This window comes from Diuraphis noxia, unplaced genomic scaffold, assembly GCF_037042655.1.
Source record: "Diuraphis noxia isolate RWA-SAM2 unplaced genomic scaffold, SU_Dnox_SAM2 contig0001, whole genome shotgun sequence".
Classification (NCBI taxonomy): domain Eukaryota; kingdom Metazoa; phylum Arthropoda; class Insecta; order Hemiptera; family Aphididae; genus Diuraphis; species Diuraphis noxia.
This window is the reverse complement of record NW_028301711.1, coordinates 21,069,977-21,095,211: the sequence shown is the minus strand read 5'-3', so window position 1 is coordinate 21,095,211 and position 25,235 is coordinate 21,069,977. Positions and strand designations below refer to the sequence as shown.

Genomic DNA, 25,235 nt, shown 5'->3' with positions numbered 1-25,235 from the left:
AAATCGTTAACTTGCCCAGCCTTGCTTATATCCATAATATATTAATTGTATGGATAATTTATAATAAATAATTAAAATATTTTATCGCGCCAAATGATGAACCAATGAGAAAGCCGTATTTTTGTATGGGTTTTATTTGATGTGCAGAATGGTAATATGCGTCCCTCACATCCCGGTACGTTTTTCTGAATCCCGGAAAAAAAATCCCCGGAAAACCCTATCACACCGGTTTTGCCTTGACGCCTTGTGAATTTCTAGTAAGGGTCTATTGCTCTCTGTTGTTACTGAAATACTATTGACACTTGATTCGGTTCAAGTTTCTCGATGAGAAAAATTATGTATTAATAATATTATTATATCAGTGAACAGGAATTAAATATGGAGGTGGGATCGGCGAGACCGTGAGAGCCGAGAGGGTGCATTTATCATAATAATTACGTAATATTATTGTATAATAAATATATTTAAAACACTTCAGCCATTACTTCCGGCCGCATGTAAAATAATAATTATTGCAAAGATTTCCGAGTCCGTAATGGATCACCGGATCGGTACGTTTCGCTGGTCACCGGCTGGTGCTTGGTGTGCCGCGCACGAAACGCCGCGAAACACGCAAACGTATCGCTCGATCTCGCACCGATACGTATCGATGGACTAAAAAATTCTTCGTCGAAAATATTGATTCGGTTTCTCTGGCGGTCGTCGGTTGACGAATTCGTTCATCGTTGATAACGTCACAACGTACGTCCGTGTCCGTGTATCAAATTTTGTATTCCACATTTATTTTATAATTCCTAGCGTTTCTGACGCTTCTGATTTCTGAATACAAATTACCAGCATTTTCGAAAGGATATTATTCTTATTCACTGCAGTCAAGTACTCAAGTATACAACAGCGCTGAAGGCGTACGCTATCCATCTGTTCAAATTTGTGACTTGTGGGTAATTTAAGTTTGGTTCGATAAAATACATCATAATTGATAATAATTTTAGCGTACAATAGTCTAGCCGAGCAAAACCATCATGAAGTTGGTCAAGTAAGTTAAATAGATTTGATTAGGCAAATACTGATTATTGTATTTTTCTCTTTCGTGTACCCATTTTCATTATTTATTGTTTACACAACTAGCTTAGTGTCATGTTAACTATTTCACATAATTAATTCATTTTTAATGATATGCTCATGGTTTTTAGTGATCAGTGAATAAACAAAGTGGAAAGGTAAACTTAAGCTATAATCTTTGAATAATAAATCTACTTTACCTTTATAAATTTGCTTAAGCAAAGTTGTTGAGAAGTATTTAATTTAAAACAATTAAAAATAACCAAATTAATGAATAAATACATGAGAAAATAAACTCTTAAATACCAATATATATTTACATAAAAATAAATATTAGATATGTCAACACCTTTTGTACCAATTTATGGGAATCTGAATGGCGTCGCACACCCAATAACAAATTAAGAGAAATATAAAATTCTACCGAATACTGGCCTAAACCCCATTCATCAAACCGTAAAGATGAAATATTTATCAGTAGACTACTTATAGGTATGTTGACCAGACGTACTCTTTTTCGCAGGACAGTACTCTTTTTTTGATGTGTGTCCTTAACAATAGTGTTAAGTACATGAAATTGTACTCTTTTTTAAAAAAAATATAAGCTAATACGTGTTAATGTGTTTTTACTGTTTTTTATATTTTGATTATTACCACCGTTTAGATATTTACAACAATGGACATAACCAAATAACTAACATAACTGAAGATAATTTTAGAAAATTTTAGAAAATTTTACACTTGGTATTTTTACCTTTAAAAAATAATTTATACTTTAGTTTAAGTTTACTTAAAAAATTTTAAATTTAAAGTATTTTCATCTTAAACACACGCCAAATTAGTTGACATAATTTCAAATAATAAGTTTTAATTGTTGATTATAAGAAAAAAATAATAGAGTAATCAGATAAAAAAACAAATTATACAAATGGAGATGACCCATGGCCGCTAATATCTATGTTATGGGAAAAATGGGTAAAAAAGTACACACATTGGTTAATTATGACAGAGGAGGACCTAAGTTTTAAAATGTACTTTTTTTTGGATTTTTATATCTGGTCACCTTACGAATAGGTCACTCAAAGATGTCCCATGTGCCTAACCTGCAGAGAACCTCTCACAGTTAGGCGTATCCTTATCCACTGCCGTATCCATATAGATACCAGAAAAAATCTAAAATTGCCCGACAACCTCTTTGAAGCCCTCAGCCCTACCTATGACAACACCAACAAAATAATTACATTTTTAAAACAAATTGATATGTATAATCTAATTAAAGAATCTATTGTATAACCATATTTTACTATGTACTAAATACTAATTTTATTACAAGCTAATAACCTTAGCAGTTGAAGCTGTACCATGAATAAAAAAAAAAAATTAATAAATATATACAGGGTGATTCTTTTATCAAACAACACTCATTATTTAAAAAAGTATTGACTTTTTTCAAAATATTTTTTTACATAGTTCCAAGTTGTTAAAAAACCAACGCTTTTATTAAATAATTATATTTTTAAATATTTTTTATCATTATCATTTTTTATGTTTTTTACTTTTTTGAACGGTAACATAGTTTTTTAATTTCATATTCCAAAGCAGAATATTTTTCTAAAAATTTAGATACATAAAAATCGAATTTAGGACGAGTATTTTATGAGTTATAAGTATTTTAAGTTTAGTCAAGCGGAGTAGTGGACAAACATTTTGCGGGGTAACCCCGTACCACTACACTCTGCCAATCTAAACTTTAAATATCTATAACTCATAAACTACTAGCGCTAAATTCGAAATTCTTACGTAATAGTTAATAAAAAAAATAGCTTTATTAATTTATGAAATTTTAAGTATAGGTTACCATTTAAAAATCAAAAGTTGATAGTGGTTTATCTAATAAATATAAGGGTGAAAAATATAAAAAAAATAAACAATTCAAGAAGAGTGTAAATCTACAATTTTGAAAAAATAAAAATTTGAAAAAAGTCAATACTTTTTAAAATAATGAGTGTTGTTTGATAAAAGAACCACCCTGTATATATATATATATATATATATATTAAGAAAATAATTAAGATATTCGATTCTTAAAGGCTTAACATTTTATCGACAATTTTTTTCTTTTATCTGATTATTTCATGTATATCAACAGGTTTTTGATGAAACTAAGTCATGAAACAGTAACGTTAGAACTGAAAAATGGCACTAGTGTTCACGGAACCATTACAGGTAAACAGTAAACAAAAAATAATTAAAAATGCAATGAAATTCAATTTTACATTTTATTTAATTGCTATAGTTAGAAAAAATTATGTAAGTAATGTATATAAACTATGTGAATTTTTTTCTATACCGAAAGAGAAATAACCAGATGGCTACCAAAAATTCATAGATTTCTAAGCATACATTTTCTGCTTAGATGATTTCAAATATCTACAATTAAAATGGATCACAAAATATGATTATAATATAATATTAAAAAAGAAATTAATTTTAGTAATTTTTAAACATAATTTCATTATTAAATAGTATAAGTAACATTATAAAATGTATATTATACATTTAATGTTTTATTTTAATAATAAGAAAAGAACAAAACAACACTCAAGATGAGTTAAGCTGATATAAAGAAAAACTTTGGTCACACTTAAAGTGATAATAAAATTCAAAATTGAATGGAAATTTTTCTTAGAATAGGGCTATTAAACATAATTTATAGAATGTATTATATATTATTTTTTATTCATTTATTACATAATTTTTCATTTACTAACCAATCTAATGATATTTTATTATAGTTTTTATTTTCTCCACACATTCTTAACTAAACTACTTTAATATAAATCTATATTACATTAATATTTTTACACTCTAAAGACTGGTACACACAAGTTCTATTTTCTTTGCAAACAAAATTACAACAATATTACCCAGATGCTAAAAAATGTATATTTTAGGAGTTGATGTTGCGATGAACACTCACTTGAAAACTGTTAAAATGACTATGAAAAATAATCAGCCAATACATTATGATACACTTAGCATCCGTGGTAACAATATACGATACTTCATTTTACCAGATTCACTAACCCTTGAAACATTGCTAGTTGACGATTCACCTAAATCAAGAGTAAATCGTAACAGCCGAGGAACTCGTGGAGGTTTGTAACATAATTTTTCTATTATCAAAAAGGCAATATAAGTAATTTGTAAAACAAAATAAAAAATATTTATGAATATTAAATAACAACTAATAATTCCTATATTTCACTTTATAGATTAACTAAAATTTTAAATGCATTTAAGATTATTTATTTAATGTCTTATTGTTTTATTTTAGGACCCGGAAGAGGTCGTGGACGTGGAGGTCCAAGAGGACGAGGTAGTCGTGGAGGACCTCGGGGAGGTGGAAGTCGTGGACGTAGTGGTGGACCACCTCGGCGCTAAAAATATAATTTTCATGTTCCTAATATATAAGAAAATATTTGAAATATATTATTTTAAATATTTTATATTTGTAGTGCATATAAATCCATTTTCCCTTTTTTAAATATGTTTCAAGAGGTTTAGTTGAAAAAATTGCTCGATATTTAAAAAAAAAAATTTTAATAATATTTAATTTGAAAAAATTTATTATATATTTGAGGTAGCCATTTTATAGTAAACTTCTTTTTATATTTTTCAAAAAAATTCATAAGAATATTAAGATTTGGTTAGTGCTTTATTATTATTAGCACATGTTACTTGGATACCTTAAGAGGACGTTACACCCATATGCGTTGTCCCGTCTTACAAGGGCGTAACATTGCAAAAACTGTTTCGCGCGAGAAAGAACCAAGAAAGTTATAACTAAGAAACAAAATTTTCACCACATAAAAAGGAGAATTTTGTCTGTACAATATCGTTTTTATTTTTTCGATATCGCTTATACAAAAAAAATTCTTATTGTTTTATAATACATTAATTTTATGTTTTTTAAGCATGAATAACTTTTTTTGTAGTTCTGTTATCAAAAAAATAAAAACGATATTGCACAGACAAAATTCTGCTTTTTATGCGGTGAAAATTACATTTCTTAGTTATAACTGTAGCTTTCTCGGTTCTTTCCAGCGCGAAACAGTTTTTGCAATTTTACAAACTTATAAGACGGAGACAACACATGCAGGTGTAGCGTCCTCTTAATGATAGGTACATATACAAATACTATAATTATTATAGACATATATAAATTATGGTATATGGTTCAGAACCAAACGGACGCTTATAATATTTAAGCTTAAGCTTTTGAATACAAATGTATAATTTAGATTTTGAGTAAAATATAATACATGATATGGTTCAAGTGGCTTCAAGAAATGTTATTCTAAAAACTTCAGCCTTAAAACTGTTAAAATAATCAATAATATTGCATAATAACACTGCGAGTAATGATGTTCGTATTAACTATTACTTTTACGACAGTAGCAGTTATTTTTATACATACAACATATTCAAACGGTAAATCATAAACCATTATTTTACTAACTATTATGATTATGAGAATCATGAGGCATTTGTATCATTTTAGTTTGCAAGAAAGTTTATAAAAAAATTACTAATACAATATATATAGCGACTTAGTACCTAAAAGTATATTAATATTATCAAAATGATAAATGTTTTTATTTGTCTCTGTCATCACCTTGTGGGACAGTAAATTTGATTTCCTTCATCAAGATTGGTTGGGAGATAATATAGTTGGTCATTTGAGGGAAAGGGAAAATAAACACACACTAGAATTTCGAAACCATCGGGAAAAACAAACAAAAAAATAAGGTATAAATGTGATTTATACGTAAAACCATTTATTGTTAACATAAATAAATACAGGTACATATAATATTCACTGAATGTTAATAACAGTAATTTCTATGTGGTATAAAATTATTAATATCTTGCGATTCATGGGTACAATTAAATTTCAAGTTTTATTAGTATTTTTTAAATTATTATGGGTAATAAAAATTTCACTATTTCAATTAGCTTTAAAATGTAATTCAATGTTACAATCATCTGAAGTTATACATAAAACATAAATATTCACCTGTTAAATCTGTCAACCTTAAACAATGATTTTATTATTTGTTGATATTCAAAAAAAATATTAATCGTAGATACTTGAATTTTTCATCATAATACGTTTATTTTAATATGAATGATTTATCATCATATAAAAATAGTTTACAATTATAAAAAGTATAACCAATAATCCAATCCATTGTGGGTAGAATGTCTGTGGGTTTGACCGTTGAGAAATACCAATTGACATGGAGCAGGAACCCGCACAGTACCCTAAGAATGAAAAACATTATATAGGTACAATAAAATAAAAATGTTTACCATTACATTTGAAAAGAAAATTTTAACATAATGTAATAACACTTATTAACAACAGATGTTATTGATATAATTAAATAAATAAATCTATTTTACAAATATTATATTTTATGTAATTATGCTAGTAAATTTATTAGTATAGTTATTCCATTTAATCTCATTTCCCAAGTAGATATCATTGACTGTCTTAATAGGTATATCTGATCACAAATAACTAAAATTATTTGAAGTATTGTTTTAATATTGTTTAATAATAGAGTCTTAGAGTATTTTTAAAATATTCATTTAAATAATACCTTACCTTGTTTACCAATTTCACCCAATGAAGATACAGTTCTTGGTGACCCAAAATTTTCAAAATCAATTTGTCTTCGACCTCTTATAGCTCCACTCCCTATCGGTACTGGAAATACATCTCCTAAAGAATTATCCAAAATTAATTGAAAATCTAATACAATTTTAAATTAATTATAGTTGTAATAATTACAACTATCAATGTGTTAGGCATTTTATCAACCTAATTTAGATTTGAGATAAATTATATATATAATACCTGTGTCTGAAGTTTTAAGGCTTTCTGTAACTTGTTGTACCTTGAAAAAAAATAACACATCATGTACAAACTTAATACATGTAGATATAGTATGAAAATTCAAATAATAATTACCTCCGCCATTAGGTCTTTTTTTGAAACTATCGGTTTTTCTTCAAGGTCCAATTGTTGGATCCATTTAATAATGTTAGATAACTATAATAATAATTTTAATTTGTCAAAGTAAGAATATAAGTAAAAGCCAAATAAACGAGCAAATACTGTATTCTTATTTCTTAATCATTACAATTGGAATGAAGTATGAAAATAATTAAATTACCATGTGTTTGAAGAGGCTTTAAATATGGAGGGTATAAAAGTATTTAGAATTACATATAACTCAACCAATAAATCGAAACCCAAAATTTAAAAATTTAAATAAATTATTAAAAATACATGAAAAAAAAAAATCTGTAAATAGCTATATTTTCATTTTTTTCGAATAGAGTTAAAAGAATGATACGAAAATTAATATATAGAATTAGTTGACGGCAATGTCCTTGTCGCTTGCAGAAAAGAGAAAACAAATATATTTTTAAATAAAACTGCCGCCACCGGGCTTAAAAGAAACAAAATGCAAAACCACGTTTTCATTTCTATTTCAATTGAAATAGACGCTATAAACAAATATATAATGCAAATTAGCATACCTTAATAATATACCCCATGACTGGTGATAAACAGACGGAAAATGAAACGAGCTCGAATGAAGAAAATCGTATTGAGTGACACAAAAACGACTGACAAGGTGAATAGTGCGGCAACTCAACACTGTACCTACTATATTACCTACAAAGCTTTGTCGTCGACGAAATACGGTTAAGTGTTAGATTAATTTAGGTTAGGTTAAACGTGACGACAACCATAATCATGGGTGTTGCCAACATAAGAAACTAAAATTCCTGGGTTTAAAACTCAGACTCACTATTGCGCTGAATTCTTAAATCGTATTTTATTATTTATATTATAAAAATTAAAATTAGTAAAGTTTATTAATTAAATAATATGTAAAAAAAATCGTAATCTGTTTCCTATGTCCATATATATATATATATTTTTTGATACTAAATATTTGGAGGTTAATTTCATCATCATAGGTTATGTTTCTGAAAGATCTGCCCCCACCTCCTAAGACACCCTATGAGTTTTGTAGGTTTAGAGCAACGTCATCGCCACGGACTAAGATAGTATGGACTGGAAACGAACTGGCGGGCGGGTGACGGGGAGCAGGGCCGCTTATGGAATTGAGTAGGCTTGTGCGGGGGGAAATGGGACAAGTGCGAATGTAGCGCTATCATGGACTAGAATGGAACTATTAGTTATTACCATTATTATTTATTTTTATTTTATATTTATAATTTATGTAATACATTTTTGATGTCGTAAAATGGTTTTGAGGGAAAATAGATTCTGGATTTTTAAAACGTAGGGTAGATGTACACATTCATAACAAAAATACGCGATTTATTTATTACCCAAAAAATATTACACTACCTACTTTAAATTTTAATTATAAAAATACAGACGAAACAGTAAGCTTTTTTTTCACTACCTAACTCTCCATTTCAAAATTCTGTTTCTGATTGTATTCTCTAATTTGATTAATATTTTAATCTATGTATTAACAAGTTTTGAATTCTTCTTTTTCTTTGCATTATTTTTTTTTTTTTTTTTGATCATTGTTTAAAACTTTTGTATATTGACACATCCTCATCTTTACATAATATGATATTATAAAAGTCAGTACTTCAATTTTAGGCATACTACATGGAAAAGTGTTGATAAGTTTCAATTTTTTGTTAAAAACTGTCTGTTGAAAAACATCAAAATCATTGCAAAATGTTTGAAATGATTCCTCTACGTTTGTCAACAAATTGAATAAAAATGTGCTTGGATGAATTAAGCCTCCTCTAGTTTTAATATTTGTGAGAGTTGCTTCAGCCATATCAGAAAATGATGTTTTACCTAAAATAATAATTTTTAGTTAAGGAATTAAATAATCTTATAATTTCTTTGCTCTACCTTGTACTGCAATTTGACAATTGTTACACTTAGTGTGTTTATTAATATATCTTGTGACATACCCACAGATGTAATATAACACACATGATTCTGTATCTGATTTATAATAGTCATGATCACTAAAAATATCAGCTTGAAATACTTTCTCTACTTCTATGTCTTGATTATTTATTTAATGTTTAATATTCACAGTGTCACAAGTTTAATATAAATAAATTGTTATTTAGAAAAATGTACGATTGGGAAAACAATTTATTGACTGCCTATTAATGTCCTATAAGCATACATTTTTTAAAATTTCTAAAAGGAATCCAACTTGTCTCAGCAGATAAGAATGATAAGATGTCAACAATACATGTATCAAATATAGTAAAATTCAATGGTACCTATTTCATAAAATAGGAGTTTAGTTCAAATAACTTTTCCAACGAAAATAAACGACAAATCGGCCAAACATTTTGAAATCATATAGAATGGGTATTTTTAACGGTCAACGAAATGCACGGAGATCAGCTAATAGGTAATAGCATATATATGATTTGAAGATCTCTGTGAATCATTTTAGTGCGATTCGTAGGTACTATTGTCTACGAAAAATTGTTTATCACGATATCTGATGTCATATTATTCACTTATGTGTTGTCTAATAAATCTCAATATATTTATTTACGTTGATGAATTCGAATGCACCAGGCAAATGAAATCTCTAACAAACTCTCGTCAATAACACTGTGCCGAAATTCGGACTCCGGCTATACATTATCATTTTATGAATTTGAAAATATATCTTTAAGAATGATCTTTTAACAATAAAAAAAAAATCCTACTAATATCACTAGGTTTGTAAATTATAAATATCAAAATCCAATTCGCAGTATGTATAGTATAACTGGTGTCAACCTTATTTGAATAGTTCTTAAATATTATTTATCATCTACTAACCAAATGAATGATATTGTAATGTAGTTTTTATTTTCTCTAAATATTCAAAACTAAACCATATTAATATAAATCTATATTATTTTTATATATTATTACAACCAGAGTTTGAAACAAAATGACAACCATATTACCCAGATGCTATTTAGTTATATTATATTTTAGGACTTGATGTAGAAATGAACATTCACTTGAAAACTGTTCAAATGACTATGAAAAATAATCAACTAATACATTACAATACACTTAGTGTTCAGGATAATAATGTACAGTATTTCATATTACCAAATTCACTAACCCTTTTAACCAGTTATATTTGAAAATATTTAGTCATACAACATCCTTATCTAAATATTTACAAACCGAAGGTATGTATGTATTACAAGCCCATTATATGGTTGATTCGACTGTAGAAGAATCAAGAAACTTGTAGAAAAAAGAGTCAAGAAACTTTGAAAATGTACTGAATGCTGCAAAACTATTTGTCTCGTGGGCCAATAATGAATTTGAAAAATGCAGTATTGATTTAGTTGTAGAAGAAGTACTCCCAACAATTCGTATTCCCACCAAAAAAAATTTAAACTTAAATAATGTTTCAACAGCCCCAACATCGGCTACATCGATATTCGAGTATACTCTCCATAATGTAGCTGTGGATATCGTTTTATCAAAATTACAACAACGTTTTGCAAAACACTCCGAACTAAGTGCTGAGTTTGCATGTCTTGATCCAAGGAATTTTTCAAAAGAATTACCAGTTACTGCTTTTGTAAAATTATCAAAACTACTTGGATTTGAAAAGGCTGTATTAAAAAATGAACTTCAAGATTTTGCTTCCAAATGGGAAAAAATGAAATTAAAATTGCCTGAGACTTATTTAGTGCAGGAAGAAGACAATGAAGATGATGATGAAGAAGAGAAATAACTTTGAATAATGAAAACCAGCAACAAAAAATAGAACAATGCAAAGAAAAAAAACGATGCTAGAATTGCTTATTAAGCTGCTATAATGTTTTATTTAAGTATAGATGACTTTATGTTTCAGCATATAATAATTTATTTATTGCATATAAGTACGTACTAACATTGTCATGTACTCAAATTGGATGTGAAAGAAGTTTTTCAAGTTTAACATTTATAAAAACTCGATTAAGAAATCGTTTTTCGATGGATAATTTGGATGCTTGGATGCTGATGAATTTAAACAAAGATATTTTAGAATCTCTTTCATTTGAAGACATAACTAATGAAGTTGTTCAACAAAGTTCAGTATTAAAAAGTATATTAGTAGTATAAAATGAATAAATATACATTTTTTTATGTTTTTCCTCTTCTTTAAAATAAAAAAATATTGTTCGGAACGTGAAGCAGTTATACGGCGTCCCGGTTCATATCGGCAAAGCGTTGCTGCAGTATGCAGGCCGCCCGGCACCTATGTCCAGTACCGTTCGACCTACCGTCCGACTCACCACGGTACCTACCGACCGACCGTTCATAGCTATTTTTGTTACCGTTACCGTCATTGTTTTTGTGTATCTTTCTGAACACGTACCGTCATCACTACCAGTACCGTCCACCAACCATTATCTTAAGCCATTGATTGTCCAGCAGACTGCTGTCGCCCAACACGGTTTTTATATACATATATATTTTGTTATTATGTCGTAATTAGTTTTACCTAATTTTATTATTATTTATTGCCCTCCGCTGGCCAGCACTATTGTGCCCCCTACTTCACCTAAAGTATTATTATTATTATCATTTTTATTTGAATAGTAGCACCCGGTGACACCGTGGCAAACATAAGTTGTTGCACCATTATTTATCTTTTTGATTCTTACCTAACGATTATACAGTCCACTCCTACCTCCGAGCATTTACAAATATATTAATTAGGTATATATGAATAAAGAAGCCATGTACTGGTTAAAAATGAATTTATGTTATGTTTAGGAAAGTTAAGTTTAATTATTTTCTATGTTGTATTAATATATTTATTGTTAAATTTTTTTGAATTAAAATAAAATAAATAGGTTATTGACGATTGATATTATATTGTGCGTAAATTTGATTTATTTAAAGTATAACATTAAATCTAAAAACATTCAAATGTACCTATGTATATTATATTGTTTATTGAGTTATTAAGATACATTTTTAGTAAACAAACGTTTGATTAGGGGTCCGTGATGTACCATATGAAAACATTTGGGTTCCACTGATAATACTCCGTTTCCAGTCCTGTATATCTTAGTCCGTGAGTACGACAAATTATCGTCGATAACAATTTTATCATAGCTAGGCCTTTCCACTCAAATTACCATCATTATATACCTATAATATTGGTAATCAATTTATAACTAAGAAACGGAATTTTCACCACATAAAAAGCAGAATTTCGTCTGTGCAATATCGTTTTTATTTTTTCGATAACAGAACTACAAAAAAAGTTATTCATGCTTAAAAAACATAAAATTAATGTATTATAAAACAATAAGAATTTTTTTTGTATAAGTGATATCGAAAAAATAAAAACGATATTGCACAGACAAAATTCTCCTTTTTATGTGGTGAAAATTTCGTTTCTAAGTTATAACTTTCTTGGTTCTTTCTCGCGCGAAACAGTTTTTGCAATGTTACGCCCTTGTAAGACAGAGACAACACATACATGTGTAGCGTCCTCTTAAGGTATCCAAGTAATATGTGCTAATAATAATAAAGCACTAAGCAAATCTTAATATTCTTATGAGTTTTTTCGAAAAATATAAAAAGAAGTTTACTATAAAATGGCTACCTCAAATATATAATTAATTTTTTCAAATTAAATATTATTAAAATTTTTTTTTTTTAAATGTCCAGCAATTTTTTCAACTAAACTTCTTGATTAATTAAGATATGTTTTCAAAAATCATATTCTATTACTTGAGTACTTTGTACAATAAGCAGAAGATAGATTTACATTGGCAGAAAACATATTTCAAAAAGGGAAAATGGATTTATATGCACTAAAAATACAAAATATTTAAAATAATATATTTCAAATATTTTCTTATATATTAGGAACATGAAAATTATAGTTTTAGCGCCGAGGTGGTCCACCACTACGTCCACGACTTCCACCTTCCCGAGGTCCTCCACGACTTCCTCGTCCTTTTGGACCTCCACGTCCACGACCTCTTCCGGGTCCTAAAATAAAACAAGAAGACATTAAATAAATAATCTTAAATGTATTTAAAATTTTAGTTAATCTATAAAGTGAAATATAGGAATTATTAGTTGTTATTTAATATTGATAAATATTTTTTATTTTGTTTTACAAATTACTTATATTGCCTTTTTGATATTAGAAAAATTATGTTACAAACCTCCACGAGTTCCTCGGCCGTTACGATTTACCCTTGATTTAGGTGAATCGTCAACTAGCAATGTTTCAAGGGTTAGTGAATCTAGTGAAATGAAGTACCGTATTTTGTTACCACAGATTCTAAGTGTATCATAATGTATTGGCTGATTATTTTTCATAGTCATTTTAACAGTTTTCAAATGAGTGTTCATCGCAACATCAACTCCTAAAATATACATTTTTTAGCATCTGGGTAATATTGTTGTTATTTTGTTTCAAACTAATAATGCTTATAAAGGGCCGGTATACATGAGTGTTATTTTCAACATACAATATTTTATATCTTTATATACTAGGTAAGGTTATATAATATGTAACATCTATTTAGATTTAAAATATACTTGCGATAAAATATCATGCAAAGAAAATAGCACTTGTGTGTACCAGTCTTTAGAGTGTAAAAATATTAATGAACTATATCTTCATTGGGTGAAATGATATTAAACAACATTAAAACAATACTTCAAATAATTTTAGTTATTTGTGATCAGATATACCTATTGAGACAGTCAATGATATCTACTTGGGAAATGAGATTAAATGGAATAACTATACTAATAAATTTACTAGCATTATTACATAAAATATTATAATATTTGTAAAATTGATTGTGGTACTTACATTTAATTTATTTTATTATATCAATAACATCTGTTGTTAATAAGTGTTATTACATTATGTTAAAAATGTTCTCTTCAAATGTAATGGTAAACATTTTTATTTTATTGTACCTATATAATGTTTTTCATTCTTAGGGTACTGTGTGGGTTCCTGCTCCATACCAGTTGGCATTTCTCAACGGTCAAACCCATCATTGTTTAAGATTGTAGTTTAGGGTAATCAAATGAATATATTTTAAATTTTTACATGCCATTTCAAATAAATAATAATATAAGTTAGGGGTTTTTTTTTTTTACAATTATAAAAACAATTGTTTTTCTCGTGTCAGGCACTATACATTAAAAATTAAAATAAATATTTAATTTATACAAAAAAAGTTGGTAAATAATTTCAAGTAGATAAAAAGTAGAACCAAATAAAATATGAATAATGATTACACACCAGCATAATGGTAACGAGTTTGATAGTGTACATTGCATATAAATTATATTTTTCCTTTTTTCCGGTATATAGCTGTATTTACCGTATTCTGATTGCTTACCATAAGATCCTCTTGTATATATATTATGAATCTAAGACGTTTCCCCCCCCCCGTGCCTTTTCCACCCTATACAATGGACGCTCCCCCCCCCCCCCCCCCGAAAAAAACTAAGTAGACAATAATAATGTACAATGCAAATAAATAAATGTAAAAACTAAAAATTAAATTAATTTTGGATTGAATTAATATATAAATATAATTGTATAATTGTACATAGGTAAATCTACTGCAGCTTACGAAAATTAAATAATATAAATCAAAAATATCACGGAATATAATAAAATTGTTTATCAAAAATTATTTTTTTACCACCTCTTTTGGTATTAATTATTTCCGTTATAAATTTATTAAATTCACAAGTCACAAGAACGAACTGTTTACGCACAATGTTACGAACTTTACTAAGAGACAAAAAATCAAGAAATGTAATATAGATAATTTGAGGTAGGTTTATCAATCATTATTCATTGCCAATTAAATTGGATAATAAATAACCTAAGTGAATGATGATAATAAGGGATGGGATCTTAAATTTTTTATTTTTTATTTTATAGTTTTAAAGTTACCATAGTTACGTACTAATTGGTTACTAATCTAGTAATACTTATCAATGCCTATGTGGCTATGATAAAATTGTTATCGGCGATAACTTGTACTTACCTATGTAATACATACTATTATTATTATAATATATGATTAGTAATAACACTTATTAACAACAGATGTTATTGATATAATTAAATAAATTAAATGTGGGTACCACAATCAATTTTACAAATATTATAATATTTTATGTAATAATGCTAGTAAATTTATTAGTATAGTTATTCCATTTAATCTCATTTCCCAAGTAGATATCATTGACTGTCTTAATAGGTATATCTGATCACAAATAACTAAAATTATTTGAAGTATTGTTTTAATATTGTTTAATAATAGAGTCTTAGAGTATTTTTAAAATATTCATTTAAATAATACCTTACCTTGTTTACCAATTTCACCCAATGAAGATACAGTTCTTGGTGACCCAAAATTTTCAAAATCAATTTGTCTTCGACCTCTTATAGCTCCACTCCCTATCGGTACTGGAAATACATCTCCTAAAGAATTATCCAAAATTAATTGAAAATCTAATACAATTTTAAATTAATGTGTTAGGCATTTTATCAACCTAATTTAGATTTGAGATAAATTATATATATAATACCTGTGTCTGAAGTTTTAAGGCTTTCTGTAACTTGTTGTACCTTGAAAAAAGTAACACATCATGTACAAACTTAATACATGTAGATATAGTATGAAAATTCAAATAATAATTACCTCCGCCATTAGTTCTTTTTTTGAAACTATCGGTTTTTCTTCAAGGTCCAATTGTTGGATCCATTTAATAATGTTAGATAACTATAATAATAATTTTAATTTGTCAAAGTAAGAATATAAGTAAAAGCCAAATAAACGAGCAAATACTGTATTCTTATTTCTTAATCATTACAATTGGAATGAAGTATGAAAATAATTAAATTACCATGTGTTTGAAGAGGCTTTAAATATGGAGGGTATAAAAGTATTTAGAATTACATATAACTCAACCAATAAATCGAAACCCAAAATTTAAAAATTTAAATAAATTATTAAAAATACATGAAAAAAAAAAATCTGTAAATAGCTATATTTTCATTTTTTTCGAATAGAGTTAAAAGAATGATACGAAAATTAATATATAGAATTAGTTGACGGCAATGTCCTTGTCGCTTGCAGAAAAGAGAAAACAAATATATTTTTAAATAAAACTGCCGCCACCGGGCTTAAAAGAAACAAAATGCAAAACCACGTTTTCATTTCTATTTCAATTGAAATAGACGCTATAAACAAATATATAATGCAAATTAACATACCTTAATAATATACCCCATGACTGGTGATAAACAGACGGAAAATGAAACGAGCTCGAATGAAGAAAATCGTATTGAGTGACACAAAAACGACTGACAAGGTGAATAGTGCGGCAACTCAACACTGTACCTACTATATTACCTACAAAGCTTTGTCGTCGACGAAATACGGTTAAGTGTTAGATTAATTTAGGTTAGGTTAAACGTGACGACAACCATAATCATGGGTGTTGCCAACATAAGAAACTAAAATTCCTGGGTTTAAAACTCAGACTCACTATTGCGCTGAATTCTTAAATCGTATTTTATTATTTATATTATAAAAATTAAAATTAGTAAAGTTTATTAATTAAATAATATGTAAAAAAAATCGTAATCTGTTTCCTATGTCCATATATATATATATATTTTTTGATACTAAATATTTGGAGGTTAATTTCATCATCATAGGTTATGTTTCTGAAAGATCTGCCCCCACCTCCTAAGACACCCTATGAGTTTTGTAGGTTTAGAGCAACGTCATCGCCACGGACTAAGATAGTATGGACTGGAAACGAACTGGCGGGCGGGTGACGGGGAGCAGGGCCGCTTATGGAATTGAGTAGGCTTGTGCGGGGGGAAATGGGACAAGTGCGAATGTAGCGCTATCATGGACTAGAATGGAACTATTAGTTATTACCATTATTATTTATTTTTATTTTATATTTATAATTTATGTAATACATTTTTGATGTCGTAAAATGGTTTTGAGGGAAAATAGATTCTGGATTTTTAAAACGTAGGGTAGATGTACACATTCATAACAAAAATACGCGATTTATTTATTACCCAAAAAATATTACACTACCTACTTTAAATTTTAATTATAAAAATACAGACGAAACAGTAAGCTTTTTTTTCACTACCTAACTCTCCATTTCAAAATTCTGTTTCTGATTGTATTCTCTAATTTGATTAATATTTTAATCTATGTATTAACAAGTTTTGAATTCTTCTTTTTCTTTGCATTATTTTTTTTTTTTTTTTTGATCATTGTTTAAAACTTTTGTATATTGACACATCCTCATCTTTACATAATATGATATTATAAAAGTCAGTACTTCAATTTTAGGCATACTACATGGAAAAGTGTTGATAAGTTTCAATTTTTTGTTAAAAACTGTCTGTTGAAAAACATCAAAATCATTGCAAAATGTTTGAAATGATTCCTCTACGTTTGTCAACAAATTGAATAAAAATGTGCTTGGATGAATTAAGCCTCCTCTAGTTTTAATATTTGTGAGAGTTGCTTCAGCCATATCAGAAAATGATGTTTTACCTAAAATAATAATTTTTAGTTAAGGAATTAAATAATCTTATAATTTCTTTGCTCTACCTTGTACTGCAATTTGACAATTGTTACACTTAGTGTGTTTATTAATATATCTTGTGACATACCCACAGATGTAATATAACACACATGATTCTGTATCTGATTTATAATAGTCATGATCACTAAAAATATCAGCTTGAAATACTTTCTCTACTTCTATGTCTTGATTATTTATTTAATGTTTAATATTCACAGTGTCACAAGTTTAATATAAATAAATTGTTATTTAGAAAAATGTACGATTGGGAAAACAATTTATTGACTGCCTATTAATGTCCTATAAGCATACATTTTTTAAAATTTCTAAAAGGAATCCAACTTGTCTCAGCAGATAAGAATGATAAGATGTCAACAATACATGTATCAAATATAGTAAAATTCAATGGTACCTATTTCATAAAATAGGAGTTTAGTTCAAATAACTTTTCCAACGAAAATAAACGACAAATCGGCCAAACATTTTGAAATCATATAGAATGGGTATTTTTAACGGTCAACGAAATGCACGGAGATCAGCTAATAGGTAATAGCATATATATGATTTGAAGATCTCTGTGAATCATTTTAGTGCGATTCGTAGGTACTATTGTCTACGAAAAATTGTTTATCACGATATCTGATGTCATATTATTCACTTATGTGTTGTCTAATAAATCTCAATATATTTATTTACGTTGATGAATTCGAATGCACCAGGCAAATGAAATCTCTAACAAACTCTCGTCAATAACACTGTGCCGAAATTCGGACTCCGGCTATACATTATCATTTTATGAATTTGAAAATATATCTTTAAGAATGATCTTTTAACAATAAAAAAAAAATCCTACTAATATCACTAGGTTTGTAAATTATAAATATCAAAATCCAATTCGCAGTATGTATAGTATAACTGGTGTCAACCTTATTTGAATAGTTCTTAAATATTATTTATCATCTACTAACCAAATGAATGATATTGTAATGTAGTTTTTATTTTCTCTAAATATTCAAAACTAAACCATATTAATATAAATCTATATTATTTTTATATATTATTACAACCAGAGTTTGAAACAAAATGACAACCATATTACCCAGATGCTATTTAGTTATATTATATTTTAGGACTTGATGTAGAAATGAACATTCACTTGAAAACTGTTCAAATGACTATGAAAAATAATCAACTAATACATTACAATACACTTAGTGTTCAGGATAATAATGTACAGTATTTCATATTACCAAATTCACTAACCCTTTTAACCAGTTATATTTGAAAATATTTAGTCATACAACATCCTTATCTAAATATTTACAAACCGAAGGTATGTATGTATTACAAGCCCATTATATGGTTGATTCGACTGTAGAAGAATCAAGAAACTTGTAGAAAAAAGAGTCAAGAAACTTTGAAAATGTACTGAATGCTGCAAAACTATTTGTCTCGTGGGCCAATAATGAATTTGAAAAATGCAGTATTGATTTAGTTGTAGAAGAAGTACTCCCAACAATTCGTATTCCCACCAAAAAAAATTTAAACTTAAATAATGTTTCAACAGCCCCAACATCGGCTACATCGATATTCGAGTATACTCTCCATAATGTAGCTGTGGATATCGTTTTATCAAAATTACAACAACGTTTTGCAAAACACTCCGAACTAAGTGCTGAGTTTGCATGTCTTGATCCAAGGAATTTTTCAAAAGAATTACCAGTTACTGCTTTTGTAAAATTATCAAAACTACTTGGATTTGAAAAGGCTGTATTATTTATTATAAATATACAGTTATTATAACGCAAGGATTAATTGTTTATGTTGTGTAGATAGAGTTCAGTAAAATATAATGTAAATAGTACCAACGTACTACAACATCTATGCTGTGTAATTGTTGTATGACATAAACCCTATGAATGCTTTTCAAATGTCCCTGTGAAAGAGTTAAGGTTGATTGTGCTATTATAGTGTATAAATGTATTGAAAGTAAGTGAAAGACCAATTCAAATAGTTATTAACCAACCCGCAGGTATGTTTTGCATCCTGTGTTGCGGGTCGATTGGATTCGTGTCGTAGATGACCAGATTCAGGTTTCTGGGCGGACGACCGTCGTCACCGACAAACACGGCAGCAACTTCGTTTGCTGTGGGCAGGTTGTAACGCCGCTGATCCCTGGTTGCATCTGCGACAAAATGCATTGTGATCGGCCCGGGATGCACACCTGCTGGGTCGGCATCTGCTACGTCTCTTTCTGCCTGCCACACCTGACGCATATTCCTGGAATAAATGTACACATGTATATTGTGTTAAACACACCAATAATAATAGTATTTGCAAGAGCAAGGGGGAATAAATATCAGAACTCCACCATCAATGTAATGATACTGAATTTTGTGTTAGTAACTTAATTTTAAAAATGTATATTGCACTCTATAAAAGTAAGTGTAGTTAAGTGAATTTATAAATTATATGATTAGTCTGAGGTAAGATTTATGTTTTGCAGAATATTTATATCAGATACCTGTAGTATCATGTGAGTACAGTGTACATTATACATTACTAAGTATTGTATAAGTTGAAATACAATTTAAAAGAAAGTCCATTGTAACTTACTGTAATTCTACTTAGTGTGTGTGTGTGTGTGTGTGTCATAGGTGTAGCGAAATAACTGCAAACGGGTATGCGTAAAGTGAATTTATCAATTGTATATGGTAAATGTTAAGAATGTTGTAGTATTGTGTGAATGCGTGCCACTGTGCAATGGCAGTACAGTGTAAATTTATATTTTTAATGTGTGTTCATACATATTTATGATCTGTGTAAGGCTGAACAAAAAGTGTTGTATTGTATAACAGTGATATGGTGTATGGGATTAAATGAATTCATTCAAATAATTTACATGATTAGAGTAAGAGGGTAAATGTTGTTATTATTCAAGTTATTTTTTTACAAAGTTGAGTTGTGAGTTGTTTGAGTAGTGAGTTGTGTTGTATGTATATTTTGAATCATCATTAAGCAATAACTTTATGTTTGCTGTATGTTTGTAGCTCTTAATGAGTCTTACTCTAAATGGTCGGTTAATTAAGATGTCTAAAGTCAATAGACACAATAATTTTTCTCACATTAAAGCCAATGCGTATGGATTCCTGTCCCGCAGCATAGTGTCCAAGTCTACCATCACACTCTCTGACAGTTCACGTTGATTTCTCTGTCGGGCCATGTCGAGGCGGCGGGTGTTGGCTTCCCCGTACTCGATGAAGTACAACTCGCAGTATCTCGCTTCTTCTCTGTTGGCAGCCACGTCATTATTAGTCCTATGGTACAATTGCCCTTGGAGTGTGAACACCGCCGGACCTCGCCCTTGTAAAGGTCTGGGATTCACGCTGGTGGAAATCGCAGCAAATGCCAGGGCATTGTTGTACAGCCGGATGTTCCCTTGGTAACTACGACCATCCGGCGAATCAGAAATTAGCAAATTCATTAACAGATACGGGGCAGGCAACAACACGTGGTCTCCTGTAGCGGTCACTTGGCCGTTATTGCAACACGTGGAGAAGTGACCCATGGTCGTACGTTCGCTGGGAAAGTGGCGGGCGTCACAGTGCCTGCAGACAGCAGTCAACGCACCCACGTGGTGGCACTCTGGAAGAGGGTGTCTCACGCCTGCCAGCCGGTCGATCATTGGCGCGCGCACTCTTGGTTGTTCGACTGGAACATCCACGGGAATTGGTCCGAACTGTAGTTTAAATAATAATGTTAATTTTTTTATCAATTAATAAAATTATATTTTTAAGACATATTTAGTATTTACTGACCTCTTCGTTGACCACGCCGGCAAACTCGAGTTCTGCTTGAGCTTCGTCCATCTGAACTTCGACCACTTCCACACCCTCGCCTTGGTCGTCCACCAGGACTTCGACAACTTCCATGTCCTCCCCTCCGTCGACGAATTCCATGCCATCCTCTTCCTCCATTGGGACGTCGACGATTTCTACGCCCTCCCCCTCCTCTATAGGGACGTAGACGATTTCCACCCCCTCCTCTTCTTCCAGCTGGACTTCGATGAATTCCACGCCTACCTCCTCCATTTGGACGTCCCCGAGCACCTATAAATTAGGTTGAGTTAATGTAGAGTAGATACAATTTTATTTTTATTAAGGAATTAACATATCTTAGTGTTAGGTTAGTGTTAATAAGCGAGTTGTTTGAGACAGCATGTTTGGCATTGAAGTAGGCAGGTGTAATGTAATGGCTTTTGTTATAGGCCAATTAATTTATTTTAACTGTGGTGTATGTTTTGTTAAGTGAACATTTATTTTGAATTAAATTATATGAACTAAATAAGTTTATGTTTTGTAGAATACTTGTTGTATGTAATTTGGTACGGGAAATACTACAATGTACAGTTAGTTCTATTAACACCGCAAATAAAGTATTGAAATAATCTAACGATATAGGGAGCATTGATAAGAGTACAGAATGTGGATTGATGAAATCCCTAGGACAAATCTTACAGTAGAAAGAATTCAACACGTGGTTTTAACTGTATATATTAAGTACAATTAGTTGATGTGGTAGTAAGTCCATTATAACTTTAATACAGTCATAGATGTAGCGAATATATTCAGTTGTATTTTGTTGGTCATTTACGGCAGTAGAACAAAAAAAAGAAAGTTTAATTGGTTGTGTTCTTATACATACATATTAATTTAATTATGTTGGTTAGGCTGAAACATTAAATGTCTAATGTTCCTATGTTTTAAAAAGTGTTGCATTCTATAAAAGTAAGATGTAGGTATGTGTTAAGTGAATTTACCAATTGTATGGTTAATGTTAAGATATTGTGTGAACACATGCCACTGTACAGTGTACATTTATATTTTTTGAATGTAGTTAGCTACATTTCTGACGGTGCCGCATGCGTTATAGATACAATATTTAACATATGATATTTTGCAATTGTTATAATAACATAGACTTTGCAAATAAGTAGGGGAGGGGATGTTTAAAAAAAATACCTACAACAAAACAAAGTTTAACTGGTTGTAAGTTCATACATATTTATATAATCTGTGTTAGGCTGAACAAAAAGTGCTTAATGTGCTCAGTTGTCTTACAGTAACAGTACATGGTATATAACAGTGTAATAACATTAATATGGTATAATATGCGTTAAATGAATTCATTCAAACAACTTACATGATAAAATAACATTCCAGACATACCAACGTTAAAAAGGCTATCAGGTGTTACATGATTATTTTGAAAATCTATAATATTACTTTCAGTTGACTGTATAAACACTTAAATTAAATACGATATAATATGAGGTGTATAATAAATATTTAACAATATAACTTCCGTTGATTTTGTTTAAATTACCACTATGTGTTAGCTATATGTTATTTAATATAATAATACGGTATAAGAATAATTAATATTGCATGGGTGACTTAGTTATTAAGCAATCACATTTAAAAGTAATTTGATGTACTGTTATTATCAATTTAATATAGTTTATCAAAGTAAGCTAAACAAAGCAATGAAGTAATGTGACTATAGGTTAATGTAAATGACATACTCATATGTAATTTAATGTATGGTATAAAAACGTTAAACTACTTATACACCACAATAGTAGGTAGATTAAACCATATTAAGTGCATCTATTCTATTGCTGTACAGCCAGGCAGGTGTGGAGTCATATTGTACTGAAATAAATAATAATACACTCACGAGAGATGGCACTGCTGTGGGCACCAGACGACGGGGACGTGCGTCTCCTATAATGTAGTCAAGCCCAGGAACGAAATGCCTGGAACACAGCTTAGATGTGTTGTTTACAGGAAAACCGTGGTTCATCACAAATACCACCCACTGGAGACGACGTCCACCACTTGGAAATCTAAAAATGTTATATATTATTAATTTATTATAAATGTTAAGTTGTACCCAATGTATTAAATTTGTAAGCACTTGTGTACGGAAACATCATTCACATTTTCCACAACTCCACAGAGCACACAGCGTTTGACCATTGTGAATAACCTAAAAACTTCATGGATTCCTTCATATATAAATTATATATTTAACAAATTTAACAAATTCAATAAATTATCTACAACGCGTTGTAATCGGATATAATATTACGGTATCAGTGTGTTATCAGTGCAACTTGGGTGATTGTGTGTTATTTTTAGAACTATTACGGTAAACATTATTTATGTGGTGAGTCCATAAAAAATAGAAAAATACGGAAAATGACATATCGAGCTCAAAAAGTCAAAACAAAAACTCATCACATATCAAAACAAATATCGCAATGGTAACGGGCCAATTGAAACTCGGAAAGCTGTGAAACGGCTAACGGATGAACGTCGAATTCTGAGGACGAATGCGCGTCGTATTCAAATTAAAACAAAAAAATATTAAAAACACTAAACACACCATGGTCAAAATGGCATTTATAGGCGGTAAACAACGTGTACAGCTATACGCGGTGTCATGAAGACATCTGAACGTATAGTGTTAAGATTGTTAAATTATGTAATCGTGTAATTTGTACTTACCGGTATGGAAAGCGCACAATACAAAATACAAAGGAAAGAAATCACTCGATATCAAAATTCAAAAGATTTCGGTATGCTTTGACGTGCGTCGTTCGGTCGTTTCTCACAAACCGTCAAGATGTCGTCGAGTAACACTAAGACTGACACAGGCGCGTCTGGCGTCGTTAAAGTTGTTCCCTGCACGGCTCCTCTCCGCCGTGTTGACAGATCGTAACCAGTTTAATGTTAAATCATAGCCTAATAATGGTCATACTGTAGTAATGCGTCTATTGCTGATTTGCAACGACACTCGTAAGCGAACGTTCAATATTATATACATTTTCTTATAAATTTATAAACGCACATAATATGATTGAATAATCTTTAATAATAATAAATTACATAGCCCCTAACCTAAGTAAATAATATGCGTAGGTATGTCTAGCAACATACCAATTTAATTATGTAAAAAAAAAGAACAGCTCTGAGCGTCTACTATAACTACTATAACTATTCATTAAGTATTTAAAAAAAAAAGCAAATATGCCTGTGCTAATTATTGGACATCGCCGACCGTGGATCGGATTCGTTCTACGCGCCTAAATACTACTACATCTAACGCCTAACGGGACCTACCTACTGATTGCATTATACTCTTAAGCTGTTTTTTGCCTTAATACCTTAAATCGCATTTTCTCATCACTCCGGTGTGTTTATGCAGCGCGGCTTTCATCATCAGTTTAATTACAGAATTTAGAATCGTGTAAACGTCCAGCGACACACAGCTAACCTAACGTCAGAAAAAAACACAAAAATACATAACACACGTCTAGAATTGTGTGTTCGTCAAGCGATACTTAACTTAAATATGATTTAACTAATATTTAACT

The 25,235-nt window shown here is 29.7% G+C and overlaps 4 protein-coding genes across 8 annotated transcripts; 1 reads left to right on the top strand and 3 right to left on the bottom strand.

Moving 5' to 3' along the window:
- Nucleotides 1-718: 718 nt before the first annotated feature.
- On the top strand, nt 719-4,571 carry LOC149060313 (putative small nuclear ribonucleoprotein Sm D1). Of its 4 annotated transcripts, XM_089216803.1 has the most exons (5): nt 719-937; nt 993-1,036; nt 3,212-3,288; nt 4,017-4,220; nt 4,400-4,571. In XM_089216803.1, exons 2-5 carry the CDS (start codon nt 1,023-1,025, stop codon nt 4,504-4,506), a joined length of 402 nt encoding a protein of 133 aa, XP_089072929.1. In that variant the 5' UTR covers nt 719-937; nt 993-1,022; the 3' UTR covers nt 4,507-4,571. The 4 variants fall into 4 exon arrangements, with proteins under 4 accessions (XP_089072929.1, XP_089072931.1, XP_089072930.1 ...); XM_089216805.1 differs by lacking the exon at nt 993-1,036; XM_089216804.1 differs by lacking the exon at nt 993-1,036 and having other exon boundaries at nt 719-941.
- Nucleotides 4,572-5,815: 1,244 nt separating this feature from the next.
- Nucleotides 5,816-9,883, bottom strand: LOC149060312 (uncharacterized). The gene is made up of 5 exons (XM_089216807.1): nt 7,678-9,883; nt 7,103-7,183; nt 6,989-7,028; nt 6,737-6,853; nt 5,816-6,390 (listed from the first exon to the last, which is right to left on the bottom strand). Exons 1-5 carry the CDS (start codon nt 7,693-7,695, stop codon nt 6,245-6,247), a joined length of 402 nt encoding a protein of 133 aa, XP_089072933.1. The 5' UTR covers nt 7,696-9,883; the 3' UTR covers nt 5,816-6,244.
- A 3,117-nt stretch (nt 9,884-13,000) lies between these two features.
- Nucleotides 13,001-16,577, bottom strand: LOC149060311 (uncharacterized). Its single transcript, XM_089217411.1, has 6 exons — nt 16,449-16,577; nt 15,874-15,954; nt 15,761-15,800; nt 15,537-15,653; nt 13,354-13,557; nt 13,001-13,174 (listed from the first exon to the last, which is right to left on the bottom strand). Exons 1-6 carry the CDS (start codon nt 16,464-16,466, stop codon nt 13,068-13,070), a joined length of 567 nt encoding a protein of 188 aa, XP_089073537.1. The 5' UTR covers nt 16,467-16,577; the 3' UTR covers nt 13,001-13,067.
- An 874-nt stretch (nt 16,578-17,451) lies between these two features.
- LOC149060310 (uncharacterized) lies at nt 17,452-24,505 on the bottom strand. Of its 2 annotated transcripts, XM_089217409.1 has the most exons (7): nt 24,367-24,492; nt 23,774-23,852; nt 23,534-23,702; nt 21,613-21,903; nt 20,920-21,533; nt 19,821-20,074; nt 17,452-17,763 (listed from the first exon to the last, which is right to left on the bottom strand). In XM_089217409.1, the coding sequence occupies exons 2-7, from the start codon at nt 23,833-23,835 to the stop codon at nt 17,453-17,455; spliced, it is 1,701 nt and encodes a 566-aa protein (XP_089073535.1). In that variant the 5' UTR covers nt 23,836-23,852; nt 24,367-24,492; the 3' UTR covers nt 17,452. The 2 variants fall into 2 exon arrangements, with proteins under 2 accessions (XP_089073535.1, XP_089073536.1); XM_089217410.1 differs by lacking the exon at nt 23,774-23,852 and having other exon boundaries at nt 24,367-24,505.
- Nucleotides 24,506-25,235: the final 730 nt, after the last annotated feature.

Excerpts from the sequence above, each read along its gene's own strand:
- LOC149060310 (XM_089217409.1), bottom strand. The coding sequence starts at position 23,835 with ATGGTCAAACGCTGTGTGCTCTGTGGAGTTGTGGAAAATGTGAATGAT. Across the intron at positions 21,904-23,533 it reads CCACAGCAGTGCCATCTCTC|GTGCTCGGGGACGTCCAAAT; the intron begins GTGAGTGTATTA and ends CCTAATTTATAG. Across the intron at positions 17,764-19,820 it reads GATGCAAAACATACCTGCGG|GTAAAACATCATTTTCTGAT; the intron begins GTTGGTTAATAA and ends TTATTATTTTAG.
- LOC149060313 (XM_089216803.1), top strand. Across the intron at positions 3,289-4,016 it reads TGTTCACGGAACCATTACAG|GAGTTGATGTTGCGATGAAC; the intron begins GTAAACAGTAAA and ends TGTATATTTTAG. Across the intron at positions 4,221-4,399 it reads CAGCCGAGGAACTCGTGGAG|GACCCGGAAGAGGTCGTGGA; the intron begins GTTTGTAACATA and ends GTTTTATTTTAG.
- LOC149060311 (XM_089217411.1), bottom strand. Across the intron at positions 15,654-15,760 it reads CCTTAAAACTTCAGACACAG|GAGATGTATTTCCAGTACCG; the intron begins GTATTATATATA and ends ATAATTCTTTAG. Across the intron at positions 13,558-15,536 it reads GGGTGAAATTGGTAAACAAG|GAGTTGATGTTGCGATGAAC; the intron begins GTAAGGTATTAT and ends TGTATATTTTAG.
- LOC149060312 (XM_089216807.1), bottom strand. Across the intron at positions 7,029-7,102 it reads AAAAAGACCTAATGGCGGAG|GTACAACAAGTTACAGAAAG; the intron begins GTAATTATTATT and ends TTTTTTTTCAAG. Across the intron at positions 6,854-6,988 it reads CCTTAAAACTTCAGACACAG|GAGATGTATTTCCAGTACCG; the intron begins GTATTATATATA and ends ATAATTCTTTAG.